This window comes from Electrona antarctica, assembly GCF_951216825.1.
Source record: "Electrona antarctica genome assembly, chromosome: 13".
Taxonomy (NCBI): domain Eukaryota; kingdom Metazoa; phylum Chordata; class Actinopteri; order Myctophiformes; family Myctophidae; genus Electrona; species Electrona antarctica.
This window is the reverse complement of record NC_136794.1, coordinates 25,952,046-25,972,201: the sequence shown is the minus strand read 5'-3', so window position 1 is coordinate 25,972,201 and position 20,156 is coordinate 25,952,046. Positions and strand designations below refer to the sequence as shown.

Sequence of the window (20,156 nt, the reverse complement as noted above, 5' to 3'; positions counted from 1 at the left end):
CACATTAGATAATTGACACAGGGGTGAAAAATGGGTTACAAAATCGTGGGATAAAAAGTATTACAAAAAAAAAATTGAACTCTTATAGTGTAATACGAGGTTTCATTTGACACTCTCAAGAGTTAAAGATTTTTAAGTATATTAAATATTATTATTATTATTATTATTATTATTATTATTATTATTATTATTATTATTATTATTATTAGTAGTAGCAGTAGCAGTAGTAGTAGTAGTATCATTATTATTATTATTATCATTATCATAATTATGGAAATAGTAAAGTTTTTTAGTAATAGTAGCAAACAATTTTTATTGTGTCTATGATAGACACAAGCAGTGCATAGCAACCATCACTCTGGCAACCGTAAGCCCTTGGCGCATGCGCATTACTCATCAATGATGCACTGTGGGATTGCAAGAGTATTGACATAGCAACATCAAGCAGGAGAGAGAGGGCTTCCCGTAAATGTACTACACTCGCGCCCTTAATAGCTTGTTTTTCGTCATATTGGCCTAAAAACAACACCTTTTTCCAAGGAAAGTGACACTTCAGACTGCTGCTATGAACGCGGCAGTGGTGAAAAAGACCCAGGAGTCTCTGGGGAAAGTGATAAAGAAACCTCCGCTGACCGAGAAGCTTCTCAGCAAGCCGCCGTTCAGGTACCTGCACGACATCTTCAGCGAGGTGAGATTCACTAGAGGCTCATTAACACTGCGCCGCTCGCCTAGGGGGAAAAAATATAAGCAGATCTACAAACTGACAACGCGTCACGACTCGACGCGTTGTCAGCTTGTAGATCAGTTCTTGTTTTTTTTAGGGACACCCACGTATAGCAGCCCAGAGAGCTAGCCAGCTAACATGCTAACGCAAACTAAATAAGCAAGTTCACTTCCCCAAAGAAGCCACTGCAGTGTCCGTGTGGACTTTAATAGCCTTTAATAGCAAACATGTTTTATCTCAACTACTACACCACAAGCAGGTGGCGAGTGCAACCAAGGCACAGAGATAACAGCGGAGCAACAATGCTAATCTATAACGTTTATAACACCATCATACCAGAAAGGTCGTTTCGTTGCTATAGGGACTGCAATAACTATCAACAAACCATTGGACCTCCATCAGGGTGCTTCGTCTCCTGATGATCCTATATGAAAGTTCTTATTAATGAGTTTGTGTTTCATCATCAGTGGAGTAGGCTACAGTACGTTCAGGTTAGATAATCAGCTATCTGAACGCTCTATCCAAAGGAGCTTAATATGATGCTTGCTGCTGGACTATGATAATAATAAAGGCCACCTGACCTCCAGCAAATGTTTCATGAATTCTAAATTGTGTGCAAGTGCAAGAAAAAGCCAGGCACACATGATTATACAAATATTATTAGGTTATATTAGGTTATTGGGTGCTATCAACGCAGCTGCTCTTCAGTTGTCAAAGACCTCTGCAACCTCAAGTGAGGTCAGGTGCAACTGCAGACCTGGGCCAACAGGTGTTGGCATGAGTACAGTTGGTACCAAAAAAGTGGAATGAAATATTTATATTATTACAGGACAGGTGGTTCTTCTGGCCAAGCAGCTGGTTGAAATAGGCTATCCAGTGATGCTGACATGAGCATGACAACACAACTAGCCGTTAATAGAAGATTTGAGAATGGATGAATCACATTAGAAACATCATCAGTTGTGCTGATGATTGTGATTAGACAGAGTTTTGTCAGAGCAGCAGCATTATTGGCTTACTAGGAATGTAACAAAAAGGGCAGGTATACCCTCCTGTATTTTAACATCAGTTATTATGGTGGTACTTGGAGAGCCAAATATTTTCTCAGGTGATACTTCAGTATAAAAAGGTTGGGAACCAATGGACTAGAGCAGTAGTTCCCCAAACTTTTTCATGTCAAGGACCCCCACTTTTACACTAATTAGCCCACGGACCCCCCATTCAAAAAGATATGCCAGGGACCCCCATAAGAGAAGATTTCTACGGCTCTAGCAGTGATTCTGGACCCCCGGACCCCCGGACCCACTTTGGGAACCACTGTCTGGACTAGCCTGGCTAATAAGCCAGACCGAATCAGCCGTTGGCAAAACAAAATTGCCTGCCGGTGGATTACGGTCTGGAGAGGCTCAATTGTACGCCCATTTCCTACACCAGAGAACTGTTGTGGCCAATCGGGACACGGTATGCAATATGGGCGGGCTTTGGTACAGTGACGTTCAATGCTTGAGACCTTTGACTGACAGTAGCTCTGACCAATTGCGTCAAAGAGAAAATGTTTGAACCCGCCCCCCGGGAAACAAGATCCATACACAGCATCTCCAGACTCAAATACCACACGACAGTGTGATTTGAGTCTGGCTTATTAGCCAGGCTATGTCTGGACTAGAGTACCTGCTGGCTGGGGTTTCCACAACTGGATGCTTAAGAATCAGTGTCGGTACAGAGGAGATGTCGAGGACAGACAAAGATACTCAAACTTAGGGGTGCAGCAGTTCTTTGAACGAATCGATGGAAGTGATTATTAATAAAATCACACCTGTGTGAAGTGAGTGGCGACGTCTTACTTTGTCGTTTGGTGTACGGCCTAAACAAACAATTTGTCCATAGACGTGGCTGGCAAACGATTCGACATAAGTACCCTCTAAACAAACATAAAAAATCCCATAGACTTGGCTGCTACAGTATATGACGTAAGGTATGATATGAGGTATGTGGTTTTAAAATCACAACTTTCAGTAGAACCGTAACTTGGACACTGAGTTTGCATAGATTTATAGAACTGCCTGAATAGTTATACTAGCTGTGTGCATGCACGTGCGACGTGACACACACACACACACACACACACTCACACACTCAAATGGCACATGCACGCATAAAGCAATCCAATTCATTTAGGGGTCAAGTTCATCTGTTTTCCTTTTCCAAATGCTCTGAGGTGTTATCTCACGCCCTCCGCCTGCATGGCGCCTCATGGCTCATGCATATTTGATAAAGGGCAGGTGTGAGTGTGACTCCATTTTTCTGATTAGCCATGTAGCTCACTGTAGGCCTGTCACAATTATTACATAATCGCCTAATTGCAATTATTTGAGATAATCACAATTATTTGAAATAATCGCAATAATTTTTTTGTATAATCGTCAATCGTTTCCATGTTAAAACCCATTTCCCGCCAGCATTAATTAATCCCCCGATAGCATATTGCCAAGGTTTTATCGGGCGTAACACTTACTTTGAAGAGCCAAATATCCGTAATCGCATGTTCTTGTGACAAACTGCTTTGTGTGGTGTCTTCACCGGTTGTTGTTCTCTCGGTCGATAGTGGATAAAGCCGACCGCGAGTATCACAGCGCCTGCTACAGGCCGTTGAAAACGCTTGTCTGGGACAGAAAATGCCCCTCAATGTCGTTTCTGAGATACAGGCAGGGCTTACAATGCAAGTGGATGCGCGCGCATCTTCAAAATGGCCGCGGCCAGTGTGTCCCAGTCTGTGTTGATGCGTTAGCAACATTAGCTACGAAGCCTACGATACGATCCTATTAAAACTTGGATTAAAGAATGTAAACCCTGGTTCACGAGAGTCTCGTGTTTGGCGTGCCTCGTGTTAAAAGAAATTCACATATTTTCAAATTCTACAAGCTCACAGCGTATCACAGTGCAACGAGTTGTGAGCTTGTGCTATTTCCAGTATTTATGTTTTCTTAAAAGTATGAAGTTATTAAATGTCTTTCTTTATTATTTAGGTTATTTATCATATATCATATATATATATATCATATATATATCATATATATCATATCGGCTTTGTGCAACTTCAAGCCTGTTCAACACAATTAATTTGTTAATTGCAATTTAAATTTCTCACTTAGGGAATTTAATGGGGTAAAGTTATGTCATGGATTTAATCTGGGAACATGGTATTTCAGACATTTCTGAACTAGCCGCTAAGTGTTGCCCTTTTACAACGGTGAACAAAAAGCCAGATATTTTCACAAAAACGTGAAATTAGTAGCCAATGCTAGCCATGATGAATATCCACAAATACAAAACAAATGTAATATAATCAAATGTAACGTCAATGCAATGTATAAAACCTTAAAAGAACATTTGAATCATCCTACATGATTTAAATGCTAGCAAAACAGCACAAATGTACAAGTTCCGTACTGCTCTGATTGATCTTGGTCTAAACAATCTCTCTCTTTTGAAGTGATCCTCTTGCTATATTCTGTTTCATATTCTCTTGTAAATGTGATTATTACTCTCTTTTGATGCATTCATCAGTGCAACCTTCTTTTCCCATTGTTTTGTCTTGTGTTGCTCCCTACTTATAGGTGATCAGGACCACTGGTTTTATGAAAGGCCTTTTTGGCGAAAATGAGATGAAGTCAGATAACGTTAAGGTAAGCTGGTTCAACAAGGCCTTGTTCAGATGATTCAACTGTTTAGGTACAGCTTTGACTAGTCTTCCTCTTGTGTCTAATTCACATTCCTCTAATTCACATTTTTCACTTTGACATTCAGGCTAAAGTGGACAACATTAGTTTAAAGAGGCTTGCAGAATGGGTACATTTCAAACAAAAGCACAACTCGATACACAAACTGTTACTGTGGACGACACCATACAATATTACACTGGTTTACAACTAGAAATGTGCGGGCCTTTGGGTTAAGGCCCGGACTTACTTGGGCCCTCATCAAACCCTGTACACTCAAGACACTGCTCCTTCTGCCACCCTTAGATCTCCATATATGGAGCTGACCTGTATTCCATATGTTGATCTGACCTAATCAAAACCTGTAAACTCAAGACATGCTCCATATACTGTATGGGCAGACCTCAGCAAACCCTGTACACTCAAGACACTGCCCCTGCTGCCACCCTTAGATCTCCATATATGGAGCTGACCTGTTCTGACATTCCAGATGTTGATCTGACCTCATCAAACCCTGTACACTCAAGATACGCTCCATATATGGCCAGTACAGAATTCATTCCATATGTTGGTCTGACCCTCATCCCAAAGCGCCATCGCTTGCCCACCTTCACAAAGGCGGATGCGTGCACGCGGCTTCTCGCCCTCAGGTCGTCTTACTGGTTGTTGTTGTTGTTCGGAAATAGTAAAGAAATAGTAAAGAAAATAGTAAATAAATAGTAAAAATAGTAAAACTATAAGTAGTTGGTATTGGCAACCGTTACTAACAAACTTTACAAATGTTTTATTGTGTCTATATGATGGACACAAGCGGTGCTGAGCAAACATAGTATATAATCCCATGCGCATTACTCATCAATGATGCACTGTGGGATTTGCAAGAGTATGACATAGCAACATCAAGCAGGAGAGGGCTTCCAGTAAATGTACTACACGTGCTTAGCTTGTTTTTCCATTATATTGGCATAAAAACACCATATTCAAAGGAAAGCGACACTGCTGCTATGAACGTGGCAGTGGAAGCAGCTTAGTTACCCTGCCCCTTCAACAAATGACATTGCAACTAAGGCCATTTATCATGTACTTGACTCAAAACTGCTCCAGTGAAGCTGTGGCCAATAGTAAAAGAGTGCTATGGTGCTCCCAGGCGTTTGAAGCAGGGGTTTACTGAAAAAACAAGATGCATACTCAGCAATCTCTCCTAGAATAATAATGCGTACAGACATACTGTATGTACATATTGAGTAGTTGTGCTTCATGCTACAGTACCTTAGTCATCATGTGTGAGACTGAGACAGAAGGAGATTAACCTATGTTAATGACAAAAGGTTTGGACACTGCTGGGTTAACCTACCCAGGGGCGTAGTGTTGCTATATCAGTGGTTCTCGTTTTCATGTCAAGGACCACAAAATGATATGTATTTGGCTGAAGACCCCCATCTCAAAATATTTAGTTTCAGGGACCAAATATTTTAGTTAAAAATGTTCGTAAATAAATTATATATTATAAATAAATATTTATATTTATATCTATTCAAAGATTTGCACACATTTTCAAGATAAACTTTTTTTTTGAATAGTTAAAGTATAAAAAAGTTAAAGTGGTTTCACAGATACTTAATAGTAATGTTGGAGAAATAGATAGAGTCCGTAACACTCATAAGGAATAACTCGGCTCCACTGGTTTATTAATTTAACATTTTGATTACTGGGATCTTCTTCAGGAATCATTCCTTTCTCTTGTACTGCCATTTGTCCAGCACCTGGGCTAGATAGGTGAGGGCATATATGAAAAAAAGGCACCTTACCCTAAAAAAATTGCAACAGAAGGTTTCTCAACTGTTTTGTGTAGTATTAGGTGTCCTTAATAACATACTAAAAGTTTACCAAAGTTTGACCATGCGAAAGGTGTTATTTTAGCATAATATGCATAATATGCCCATAACATCCTTGTACATCTTTCTAGCATTCTGTGGTTGTCACACTTTACTATAGGTAGAAGACACCTAATTTGAGAACTCGGAAGAGCAGTAGCTAATATTCACGCCAATCATACTTTAGGACTACAGAGTGTATTTATAACTTTTATTATCAATTCATTGGTTTCAACAAACATTTAGTTAACACATCTATAAATGGCTTATCTGCACAGACTGCCTGGTTTTAGATAAGTATGGTAACAGATTAATTGAGCTATTAAAGACAGTGAAAAGTGTCTATCATAACCAATTATAGTAGTCTTAATTGACAGATGTTAGTGCCAGGTATGGCTTTAGTGGTACATAGGCATAGGCATAGATTTTAAACCTGAAATAGATATAGAAACACAAGAATATACATTTGTTACATTCCCATATACGTTCTAATCATTTGTATTTAACAGAGATAGTAGGCAGAGTATAAAACAGTAATTACCAGTTCCCCATCAGAGTCTCTCTTCTCCAGGTTTCTGGAGAGGCATGGATTCATCCTTGGTTGCTGAATCTAACCTATTGAAACTGGCGCAAGGCCATTTAAACCATAGATATTAAGAAATAGATGCCTCATTTGCCGCTGCAGTTCATTGGGGCGACGTGTATCCCAATGAAGGCGGAAGTGCAGTGCTGAAGGCTTTTTTTTTTTTTTTTAACAAATCTTTATAACAGTCATGACCGTATACATTACAATACAAAACAAGACAAACAAACAAACACAAACAACTAAGTTATTAACAATACAACATCAGAGCCAGGGGGATTAGATTACTAACAGAAAACATTAAAGAGTGAACACAAAGCAACAGTTCTCCGCAGCTTTATTATTTAGAAGTGCTGAAGGCATTTGCTGAAGGCGACTGCGTAGTGCGTCGCTGTCCAAGTGACGTCACTCATGTGACTCCTCCATGTCTCTCGCTGTCACTCAAGTGACTACTGGCCAATCACAGCGCGTCTTTTCCGGGACTTATGTTACGCACGCGGAAGCTTGACAAGCTTCCGCTTTGCTTCCGCTATTCTTCGCAAGGAATGTCGGGAAAATAGTGCCTTCAATTTTGACACACGCCTCAGAGCCGGAAGGGGCGTCTATGTATATATGTCTATGATTTAAACCCTCTGTTTCCTTAGACCTGCCCTGTTGGGCAGGTTCACATCAGCTAACATTCATTGGCTGCTGAGCTCCTTCCTGTGGTTGGTTTACAGCAAACCTTACTATTGGTTGAAAGACCAGGAAGTATTACAACTGACTTGTGCTTTGACATGGCCGGAGCACCCTGCTGTGAGGTCTGGCATGGGAGAAGCATGCTGGAGGGAGAAGTGGTTGAGGAACTCTTGTTTACACAGCTGCTGGCTGTTCACCCTTTATCAGCACCCCCACTGTGTCTGAGGCATTTTGTAGAGAGAAGCCTGGTGCTTGCCCCGTTTTATGGCAAGCACTATCCCATTTCACTTCTCTTATACCTTAGTGGTAACTGAACACTATTGGCAAGTTGTGCATATTTATTAATAGAAACCAAACGCTGATTACCATATCCAGCGGAACAATCCTATATAAGGCAAAAAAGTCCAAATTTCATCATTCTTTAAGTAACATGTGACATATGAAACTAGGGTGTTTGCATGATTCTGAATCCATTCCAAGCATTAGTTTTGCACAAAAAACACTCCTTGGGCTAAATTAGGCCATATCCACCAAATGTGCTGACCTCATCACGTTTGTGTGGCCGTTTTCCTCCCAAGGAGTGTTTTTTGTGCAAAACTAATGCTTGGAATGGATTCAGAATCATGCAAACACCCTAGTTTCATATGTCACATGTTACTTAAAGAATGATGAAATTTGGACTTTTTTGCCTTATATAGGATGTCATGGGCATATTATGCATATTATGCTAAAATAACACCTTTCGCATGGTCAAACTTTGGTAAACTTTTAGTATGTTATTAAGGACACCTAATACTACACAAAACAGTTGAGAAACCTTCTGTTGCAATTTTTTTGGGGTCAAACCATAATTGCACCTGTCTAAGAGTGGATGTGCATGCTCTATTACCTTTGTTAATAGTAATGTTGAACAGTTAACCGAAAAATAAGCGTAATATGAACTATTGCAAGTTGCAACTTACAAATGCTGCAATAAATCTTAAACAAGGTATTCTACTGTTTTAAGTAACATGTGACTGTTACCTGACACAGCAGGTAACAGTAAAAGAAATCTTGACATTTTATTTCAGGCAAAAATGAGTTTAGATTAATAGTATTTAAATACTTGTCTATCATTCACCTAAAAGTCTGACCTGAAATTGAAGTGTTAATATGAAAATTAATTGCACAAGTGAAGGGAGTACAAAATGGACTTCTAAACAAAGTTTTTAGTGTTTTTTTAGGCAATGGTCCATACATTCTTTTCACCCTTAAAACCCTGTAAGACCCAACGATGCTTCTCGGTAACATTTTTATTTTAATTAATCACTTGATTCTTTTTTTTTATTTTTATTCTTTTTTCACCTAAACATCATCATTGATGTTCATTGTTTAGTCTTGCAATGCCATTGGTCATGATATTTGCATATAAATACCCCCCACAGAGGCACAAATTTACACCACTTCAAAATCTCTGGACTCTAATCAATCAAAATTGACCTATGACCTTTAATCTTTAACCCTGATAAAAGTAACTAAAATGCATGTAATACATATATTTGTGTGATCATTAGAATGTCTAGAACATGTATCATGTATTATTGTGAAAGATATCCACCGAATGTAAATTATTAATTTATTATTATTATTTTAATAATTATTATAAATTTGCATAAAATGTTCATTAAACTTTTTTTTTTTTTTTTTTAACATATTTTTTTAACATAAGTCCTAGTAGTACAAAGTAGTAGTAAGGTTGAAATCTATTTTTTGCAAGTAGAAATGTATCCGGGTCTTACAGGGTTAAACACCCTCTCACACTATATACTAAAATGACGATAGGTTGTTGCATATTTAGCTCACATGTCTACAAGGTATATACTGTATATACTGATGACGATTTTCATTTTTCTTGACCTTCCAAGAAGCCATTGGTTTGCATTCATTTCAGTATGGTATGCAAATCAACTTGCAGAGACTTCAAACTTGCTTGAGTTGGGTTAGCTGGGTAGCAAACCTTGCTTTGTGGAGACTTTTCTAGGCTAATGTTGTGGTAACTTGACTGAAATCACAAATTGACTCACAATTGCAATGCAGTTGCATATTTTCCTCAAATTGTTCAGTCCTAGTTAATAGTCCTCTACAGACATATTTCCTAAAAGCTGGTGCCAGTGAATTCCATTTGTGCCGATATAGCAATGTCTGAGAGTGAATCTGTTAACCCCAGATGAACCTCTTGCAAACCATTTTCTCCCAGTAATGACTGCATATTGTTTTTTGTCAAGCCAACTTGTGAAGTTATCATGAACCGATGGGACAATTTAAATTGAGCTGATAAACAGGTGACTGAGTATCTCCTCAAATCACATCTCATCGTCTTTACACTATAGATAATAATATTCCCATGTCGCCATCTCACATTGTATGTGTGTGTGTGTGCATCCATGCTCATTATACATTTGTGAATGCCCCACATGTTATTGTATCCACTATTCCACTCACTGTCACAAACAGCTTGTGTACTAGAGCACCTGTCTGTGACACAGTGGTGAGCGTGTGTGTTTGTGCGCGCGAGTGATGATTGTAACACTATACACACCACCTGTGTGACATGTAGCCTCTGTAAAGTCAGAGGATCTGGCAGGGTATGACTGAGTGAGCCCGTCAAGGTGTCAGAACTCAGGTGTGCAGTGTTAAGAGCCGACCTCAAATCGGTTGGGGGCACAGAGAAGCCTGTGGCTGACTTCAGTTCAGATCAGTGTCAGTGTTTGAAATATCAAGATGGGATTCGCCACACTTTACAGTGTGAAATCTGAACACTGCATGAATAAATAAATGCAGCAAATGAACCGTGGCACTCTCCGCCTGTATGAAGAAATATAAGCTTTGCAAAAAAGAAAGTATTTTCTGAAGCGGTTTTAACATTTATTTTGTAATTACGAAACAATTTTGCTTATTTATCAAGTTAAAGAACAAATCATGATTAAAAGCTGATGTTAAAGCGTCAATGTTAAAGCTGCATAATTATTTTTTCCATTCTCACCATGTTGGACACAGGCAGCTGTTTAATATGAGAAAGGGGAGGTTGAGAGAGAGGATGAGATGAGGTTGCACACTGTGCCAGGTTTTCACACTTGATCCTGCTGGTGACACGGTAGACAATGGTGGGAAGCAAGTCACTACTATGTATTGCACCAATACCGGTTATACTACTAGGTCAGAGAGAGATGCTGCTCCCCCCTCATTGCTCTGCTCATTAACCATTTTAAAGGGTTAGTTCAAATTTAATAAATTAGATTTTAAATAATACATTCAATGAAACAAGAAAAAGCATGATAAAAGAAGAGGTTAAAAACAGACGAGGCATGAGTTATGCCTGTTCAAAGTTCCTGTTATCGCTGCTTAACGGCCTACCGACACTGCCGGCCTGAACAGAGTTTCCTCAGAGGTGGAAGATACATGCTGCATAGTCTGCCGCGAGGTTACTCCGTGGTGGGAAATAAATAAATAATACAAGTATGATATAATACAAGAGAATGAGAGCTTGGCACGCGTGACAGTAACTTTTGTAGAAGAGGCAAACTAATATTGTGTATGCCGTTGGCCTGTTTATTTGTATACAAAACTTGAAACATTATTGTACTGTAAAAAGGTCTATTTTCCCGTGATCTTTATCTTTTTTAGTATAGTATTAGTTTACTATAATTAGATTAATACCTTGATCTTTATCGTTTTTAGTATAAGTTTACTATAATTAGATTAATTAGATAATCAACACTAACACTTTAATTTAGAACACACAGCCAAATCAAATCATAGTACATACGTGTTCAATCAATTATTCAATCAAAGCAAACGGCACAAACAATATTAGTTTGCCTCTTCTACACAAATTAAAGTTACAAGTTACTGTCGCGTGTTGCCATTCTCTTGTACTTGAATTATTTCCCACCACGGAGTACCCTTGCATCTCGGAGGACAGGCAAGACGGGCAGTGTCGGTAGGCCAATCGGAGGCAGGCGGGGCGTTACCATGTCTATGCTCGGACGTAGAATAGATATACAGTATGCACCAGAAAGGCATCGTTTTCAAGATGGCGTCCACGGTGGCTAAAATGAGCTAAAATGCCTATAAACTGGGATTTAATATGTAAAAAATCAAAACAATTATACTTTTTGAATTTTGGCATGGTGTTGGGCATAAGATTTTCAAAAACCATCGCAAACTAATTTGGCTTGCCCCCTAGTGGTCGGTTTGCAATAAAACCTCTATTAGATATTTCAGCATATGGTTGAAACCCCAAATAATTGATAGACATTTTTCAATGGATTATGTTACTAGTGGGTGTGCTAAATAACATACTAAATTCTTACAAAAAACAGTGTAGAAAGGCACGCCAACATGTACTGTAACTTTGCAGTCCTCATTCGGCGGCTGAAAGGCCTGTGGTTGTTCGCAGCTTACCTACCACCACACATTCTCTAAACTAAAGCCTTTTTTGTCAGCTGTATTGAAGTAAAGGGCTCTGTACCGTCTGCCAGCCATAGCTATTGAATAGAGATGCCATAAGAGAGAAAAGGGCAGACATTACATTACAAAGGCCGGTCAGATATCAGCTGTTCTCCGCAAGGGCCAGGTGGCACCGGCAACAAGCCCTCGTGTTACACAGCTGGCAGGTTCCTTAGATAGAACAAGTTGATAGGGTAGAGGAGAGGTACCATTTAACCGGGTCACAGGGTTTGTGTGCCGGGTGCAACCGTGCAAGTATGTGAGACACATTTTTGCCATCATCTCCTAAAAGGCGTCTTCTCACTGTAAAAGCCTGAGTGTTAACCCGAAGAAGAGTGTACAAATGCTACTGAGTGTACCAAATTTGTCCCAAAAAAAGCAGATACATTTTAACTTCAAATTACAAACGAGCATTGCAAACAACATTGTAAATTACAACAAGAAGCGAAGTGTCTGACAAAGCTAATTATTTTCCCTGTTATATATATATTATAAGCTGACTTTGCAGACTAAAAGTGTCCATAGAGTAGAAGTCTGTAACAGCATTACATGAAAATAAATTAACACTGTCAAGGAGCACATAAATGTGTAACTCAAGGTAGAGATTTCTTCCCCCAAATCCTATTTTTCCACGTGACTATGCAGCTGATGTGGTTTGTTTGGAAATAATGTCACTGTAGAGTTGTGCATAGAAATGTGGTGTCCGTGTCCGGCATTTTACACAACTTGAAATCTACAGGGTTATAGGCTTACAACTGAAACACACAAATCCTTAAGGAGTTGAGGACCATACTGGTTTACTGGCATCATTTGGAATACATACGTTGGAATTCGAGTGTGGAGTGGAGCATTCAGAAAAGGTTGGAGGAAGGGACTACAAGATGCATTTAATAACAAATGCCATTGTCTAGTCACAGCTCATGTCACACCGTTTTCCTTTTAATGGCTTTATTTTTTTAGCTTTTGTGTTGACATTTTCTTCACTTCAAAGTCATTACCGAAACAATCTGGGTACCCATTGGCAAAACAAAGGATAAACAGTGCCCTCTTTTAATTTGAAGTCTGTCTCGAGAGACTATTACCGAAATGATCTGAATAACTGTCAATGTTGGCTAAACATCACTGTGAGATCTACACATTGTAAGCAGAAAATGTAGTTCTCGTGTTATCAGCTTGCATATGCTGGTGCATTGGCCAGGTTATTGCATGGGCGAAATAAACTCCCTCTCCCTTCCTCCCTCTCCCTTCCTCCCTCCTCTCACTCTCTGCTTTAAAATACATTAAAGAGCAACAATAATGTGGCCTTGATAGAACATAACCACGCAATGATATTCAGAGTTTATTATTGGAAAACTATAGATGAAAAGAGTCCCCCATTCTGTGATTTAAAAAAAATCACACGTGTGAAGTGAGGGGCACAGCGAGGGCAGTATTTTCAGCCAGAGGACATCTTACGTTGTCAATACCCTAGGCAAACATTATCAATACCCTAGACAAACGTTAAAGTCCATAGACATGGCTGGCAAAAATTACATTTTATTTTACCCTAAACAAACATTAATTCCAGGTGGTTAAGTGGACTGTGGGTGGGTGGGAAGGTGGGTCGGGAGGTATTTGGGAATAGGGGGAAACTGGAGGGGATATTAAAAAACAAACAAAAAAAACACACTTGTGAAGTGAGGGGCGTACATCATCATACATCACATTACGTGCTGAGCCCATCAAATCATCACATTCCGTGCTGAGCCCATCAAATCATCACATTCCGTGCTGAGCCCATCAAATCATCACATTCCGTGCTACAAACACATTTCATGCTCAAACGGACATACACACAAAGCTGTGCATAGGAGGGGCTAGCGCCCCTCGAAAAACCCACAAGATAGCACTGAAGGCATATTCATAGTCCAGTGTTCGGTGAAGAGGTGACCACCGTTCGTTGGGTAGTAAAAACAGAGATGTCAGCGGTGACCACTGCGGCGTGAGTCGCGTGACATCATGTTGTAGTTTTCAGTGGTCACCTCTTCACCGAAAAGTGGACTATGTGAATAGGCCTTGACTAACATGAATGTATTTATGTGATGTGTCACTGCAAAAATGTGGTGAAAAAAAACATGAATTCCATATACTTTTGTTGGGACGGGAAATGTATAATTAGGCTCTCGACAAACATAAGCCCATCGACTCTTTTCTCTTGATATCACATCCCTCTGTAGGATAAGGACTCCAAGATAGCCTTCCTGCAGAAGGCCATAGACGTGGTGATGCTGGTGAGCGGTGAGCTCCTGGGAGCCAAGCCTGCACGAATCGTTGCCGGACACGAACCCGAGAAGACCAACGAGCTGCTGCAGGCCATCGCAAAGTGCTGTCTCAGCAAGGTCTGTACACCTGGAAGAGACGCTGCACTGCCTGGGTTAGGGGGTAGAATCCCACTGAGGACGCCGTGCTAAAAATGTACATCCATTTTGTTCTGTAAGCCAAATGAGAGCCAGTTCGCCACTTTTTATTTCAGACTGTTTTCTACAGCTCAGGCATATGGGTAGAATACTGCTGGAGGAGTTGACACATAAACTTTATGTATCCAAGGGGGAGTGTGTGATAACCTCAATTGGTAACTGTATTTCCTTCAACTGTACTCCAGACAACTGTAACCAACACAACAGTCAATAATTTATTCTCTGACGCACTTTTTGTACTATTTTGGTTGAAGCGTAAATGATAATGGCTCTACATGAATGCACGTTCAGTAGGTTCTTTTGCACACCAGACTCTTGGGGAAAGTGGTCCAGCTCTCATGAGACAGCTTTCACACTGAAATGTTTTAATGGAACCTTGGAGACCTGCAGGTGTAAACAACAGGTTGTTGGTGTCCTGGGAGAGTTTGCTTTAAAGAGGCCAGGCAAGTGTGACACATTACGCTTGCCTGGTACTTACACTGAACTTAGATAAAGAATAGCTTCATATTTGAAAGAAAAATCTTTGTTATTCTTTTCCGTAGTGGAAGAATAACTCTGATTCTTTACTTACTGTAAGTAAAAGTAGCATTACCACAATGGAGTAATACTCTGTTACTGTTAAGTCCTGCATTCAAAATGTTACTTGAGTAACGGTACAAACTACACAGGTATTTGCATCAAAATATACTTAATACATGATCAAAGGTAGAAATAATCATGTTACGGCCCATTTCACAATAATATTATTAGATTGTAATTAGTAATGCTATTAATAATAATAACAATAATAAATCATAATTTATCAATTCATGTATGTAACTAGTAACTAAAATTGTCATGTAATATTAGTTTCTTCCATTCAAGGATACAGTATATGAATTTAAATGCTCAAGTAAAGTAAAAGTACCTCAACATTGTATAATACTTAAATCTATGTTAAATATGTAAATGTATGTTCTACCACAGACTCTTTGGAGGATTTCACAGTGTACTCCCAATCTGAACGACTCTCCTCAGGCATGATTGTGTATCAAATCCATGCCCTGTGTTTTCTTTTGTTGCTCTAGCTGTCCAGTGAGGAGGCAGTGAAGCGTGTGCTGGCAGGGGAAAAGCCGGACCCCAAGACGAAAGACAGCACGTCCCGCTCCCAAGACAAGGAGAACCGGGAGGGACGGGAGCCTCACCGGGACCGAGAGGTGAGACCAATGTCATTACATTTACACTAGTGGTTCTCAAACTTTTTATTAATGTCTGGCGCTTGGTTGGTGCAGTAGCTGCCCACCACCATGGAGTATGGTGGTTTAAAGATGGGGCTGAATCCTAGAGTTTATTAAAGGATAGAGACTGAAGCGGAGCGATAGCCCCGCCTCCCCGCTATTCATTTCAGTGGAAGTTGCTCTGGCGTTTTGAAGCACCCGGAAGAACCGTCTACTTTTTCTCGATTTGGACACGGAAGTGGAAGTGCAAACCGGCGCTCAATGTTAAACCCCAGCTGCACGGGGTTTCCTAGTCATAACTCCACGGGTCCGCCTGCAGTCCCACCTCTTACCACTAGGGCCCAGTGATTTAACGTTGGAGAGCTGCACTGGGGGGTTGGGGTGAATAGGCAGGTGAATAGGTATCAGTCTGAAACGGAAGCCTGTGTGTTTCTGAACGAATCGGAGCGTTGCATCCCTTTAGGCTATGGGTCGTGGCTACGCTACATCTGCATGGAGTGTGTTTGTTGTGAGAGACAGACGTTTGCAACTACGTGGCTTATTTCTAACCTATACGAGCTCCATATGACTTTTGGCAACTTTCCAGAGTTCACCAGAATACATTTTATTCATTAATCTTTGCATTTCTGTCCGTTTCCCAGGAGAGGAAGGAGATCACAGAGCGTAGCGGCAGCCAGGACCAGAAGGACCCAGACCAACACAAAGAACAGGAGAGCAGGCGGAGGGAAGGAGAGAAGGATCACCACCGTGACGCGGAGCGCTCTGACAAGCACCACCGCTCCGAGCGGGACCGCACCAAGGACCGGGACAAGGACAAGAGCCGAGACCGGGACAAAGACAAAGGACGGACCAAAGACAGGGACAGAGAGAAGGACAGGGAGAGGGAGAAGGACAGAGAGAGGGAGAAAGACCGCGAGAAGACCAGAGACAAGGACTCTCACAGAGACAGAGAACGGGAACGAGACGGGGACAAAAGGGAACGCGATGGAGACAAACGGAGGGACAGGGACAAAGAGAGGGAGAAGGACGGTGGAAGACACAAAGATGGCGGAGACAGAACTAAGGGCCTGGAGAAAGGCGACTTGAAGGTATATTGTTATCCAACGTCTACACACCTCGAAGTGTCAGGAACACAATTTGTCTCGCACTTTTTAACTGTGTGTTTGTGTGTGTAGGCTGGAATATCAGAGGAAGCACGGCAAAAGCCCCACTCGACAGAGCCTAGTAAATCAGCCAAACCTGTGCCAGTGGTATGTTTTGCCCCCTTTCTTTTTAAACGTTCTGTTTATTAACTTTTAAATGTTTTTTTTTACAAAATCAGAATTAAACTGACAGCGACATAAACAGTAACAAAAACAACAACACAAACAAGAAATGTAAACATTACAGTTGAGGTTTCATTCCTCTCATTCCAAATGTATTTTTTTTTAAATATAATATATAAAGCCCTGTGCTAATATCATTGTAGGATTAATGTTGCGTTGAACACAAAACAGGAAATGTTGTTCATTTCTCTTTTCCTTTACGTATGTTTTTAGGCTGAAGATGAAAGATCAGAGGTACAGGTCCATTAGACTATAATTCCTGCCCGTCTAGCTTGTTTCGCTCATATTCAGTAGATGTAATAGTTTTATATTTGGGAATTCTCTTGAAGTGACTATGGTGTAAGGTTTGCCTGTTGGTGAAGCGAGTTAAATATAAAAAACATCTTCTATTTTGATAATATATGATTTAACAACTCGTCTCCATCTTTGGAAAGCCTGGCTTTACGGTATATGGCTGATAGAAGTTGGGGGATTTCTGTAGCTGTAGCTGTCTGCTCTGAGCATTGTTAGTACCTCGGTGGTGGTTTGCTTGATTTAGGACTAGACAGGCTTGCAGTGGTGGAAAAAGTACTCAAATGTTTTACTTAAGTAAAAGTATCAATACTTTACTATTACTATTACATGTAAAAGTCTGGAATTCAAAATGCAATTGAGTAAAAGTACAAATGTATTTATTGGCATCAAAATGTACTCAGTCACTATGCACTATACAAGATCACAATGCATCGCATTGTGACGACAAGCTCACAATGCATCACATTGTGACGACAAGCTCACAATGCATCGCATTGTGAGCTTGTAGATCGTCTATTTTCAAATGGCCGAAATGTATATAGGGCTGAAGTTTTTAATGTATGGTTTGTAATAATCAAAGCTTCGAGTAACTAAAGTTTTCAAATAAATGTAGTGGAATAAATGTACAATATTTGCCTCTGAGATGCAGTGGAGTAGAAGTAAAAGTATTGGAAATTGGAACTCAAGTAAAGTACAAATACCTCAAAATGTACATAGTTACATACTTTCCACCACTGCAGGCTTGTAGACTGGTATAAGAGCTGCTTCATGGCTTGTATGCCATTTAGTCTCTCGCCTTGCGGTATAGCTATTTTAGAATTTTGTATTTGACCTAGTTCTTTGCTCTTTCTCTGTATAGCCAGCAGAGGCAATAGAGAGCCAGGTAACATCGGCTTCATGTTCTAAAGAAATAATAGAGAACCCTGAAGTTAACTTCCCTGTGTGTGTGTGTGTGTGTGTGTGTGTGTGTGTGTGTGTGTGTGTGTGTGTGTGTGTGTGTGTGTGTGTGTGTGTGTGTGTGTGTGTGTGTGTGTGTGTGTGTGTGTGTGTGTGTGTGTGTGTGTGTGTGTGTGTGTGTGTGTGTGTGTGTGTGTGTGTGTGTGTGTGTGTGTTACACAAACACTGTTCCTTTCAGAGGGATGTCATAAGCTCTGTATCTAAAGAACTTATGGAATATGAAATGAAAGCAGGATTATTTGCTTGTTTTATTAAGTGTGTAGGTGCGTGGTCATTAAACTATGTATTTTTCCTTTGCCATGTCTCCTCCTATGCCAGTCTGCCAGTCCCGCCAGAATACCTCGGCCTTCGTCTGCCAAAGGGCAGAGACGCAAGCCAAAGGTCGGCGGTCAAGGTACTAACGGCACCCTTCCGCCCATTATATTATTCAACGCCTGCATGGGTCACCTCTCGCTTGGCCCAGAAGTAGACCTTGTATCAAGGTTCTGAGGATTTTCTTTGTCAGGGAATAATGTGTCCTTTTCCTATTTATGTTCTCTTCCCTACAGATGAATCAGACAGCGAAGGAGGTATGTCTTTGACTTTCTCTCTCAGATATGTGCATGCCTAGTATACACAAACTAAGACTTGCATGCTTTATAGATAGATGGCTTCTCATATGACAGTGTTATTTGAGGACAGGAAGTTCTACAAGCTAAACTAGTTTTTTTGTTTGTCAACGTAGCTTAGATATGGTTTCCAGTAAGGCGCGGTGCTATGTTGATGAGAAAGTATGCAGATGGAATGATGGAAATGAGAGTCAAAACAGATAATTATACATTTTGAGAGTTTAATGAAGGGCATGGCATGATTTAAACTTTAAATCATGCATTCCTTTAAATTGTACAGGAATGCAGTGTCACAATAGTTTGATGCAAATGTGCCTAACCCTGATCAGAGGTGAGGAGGACGTCTGATGCTGAGGCTGTGGATCATGGGTCTCCATGAATTATGCTTGTTGAGAGTTATTATAATTTGGTTGTTATTGTTATTATTGGACACTTTGAAACACTTTCTCTCAACTGATGACATTTTACTTTCAATATGGTGCTAGAACCCTGTAAAGTGGTTAAAAGCTAAGGCGTTCCCGGTCTCAATTGGTACTGTACATACAGTAGAAGTTTAGTGTTTGACTCGAGAGCTTCATTGAGTTGACCAACCCTGTCACTATGGTCCTATCATAGATGGAGAGGCTCCGTTGGCTGAGAGACCTGTCCCCCTGGAAAATGGAGACGTCACAGAGACTACATTGTCCCACACGGCAAACAGGTCTGAACAATCTGCATGCACGATTTCATGATCTGCTGTCAATGCGATTCAAATAAATTTGTCACTTTTATAAAAAAACTAAATCATGTCACCTTCACTAAGTTGCCTCACATTATGCAGTCTCAGTGTTACATTATCCATTTGTAACACAAATGGATTTGTACACTCTCTTAGTATGGTCGCCTTCACACCAGAAAGCTTTACTGCGATTAAAACGAATCCTGCTGCACATTGTCGGAAAGTGCGCTTCGTTTGGCAGGTGTGAATCCTTATTCGAATCCAATACGCATCAAAGAATCGCGTTCTACTCTGCCAAAAAACGGGGGTTTTGCTTTGCTTCCAATCGCACTTGATTTCGATTTGGTGCAGGTGTGAATGCAATCCGCAGCAAATAAAGGAAATGAAGCAAACAATGTGGCGGGTGAGGACTCCGTCTCTAAACACAGTTGGAGACGGAGAAGGCATATTTTACGCAGCGCAAAGATGTCCCGTTACTAGACCTGGTCGAATGAGGAGACCGAAGCCCTGATCGA

General features: G+C 40.4%; 1 protein-coding gene across 1 annotated transcript in view; it reads left to right on the top strand.

Moving 5' to 3' along the window:
• The first annotated feature begins 441 nt into the window (after positions 1 to 441).
• traf3ip1 (TNF receptor-associated factor 3 interacting protein 1) overlaps positions 442 to 20,156 on the top strand; it is a 36,765-nt gene continuing 17,050 nt past the window's right edge. The window contains exons 1-9 of the mRNA XM_079518991.1: positions 442 to 688; positions 4,342 to 4,410; positions 14,283 to 14,444; positions 15,590 to 15,718; positions 16,381 to 16,827; positions 16,915 to 16,989; positions 18,634 to 18,709; positions 18,864 to 18,884; positions 19,539 to 19,623. Coding sequence (XP_079375117.1) covers positions 566 to 688; positions 4,342 to 4,410; positions 14,283 to 14,444; positions 15,590 to 15,718; positions 16,381 to 16,827; positions 16,915 to 16,989; positions 18,634 to 18,709; positions 18,864 to 18,884; positions 19,539 to 19,623 — 1,187 coding nt within the window. The 5' untranslated portion in view covers positions 442 to 565. The remainder of the gene's footprint in view (positions 689 to 4,341; positions 4,411 to 14,282; positions 14,445 to 15,589; positions 15,719 to 16,380; positions 16,828 to 16,914; positions 16,990 to 18,633; positions 18,710 to 18,863; positions 18,885 to 19,538; positions 19,624 to 20,156) is intronic.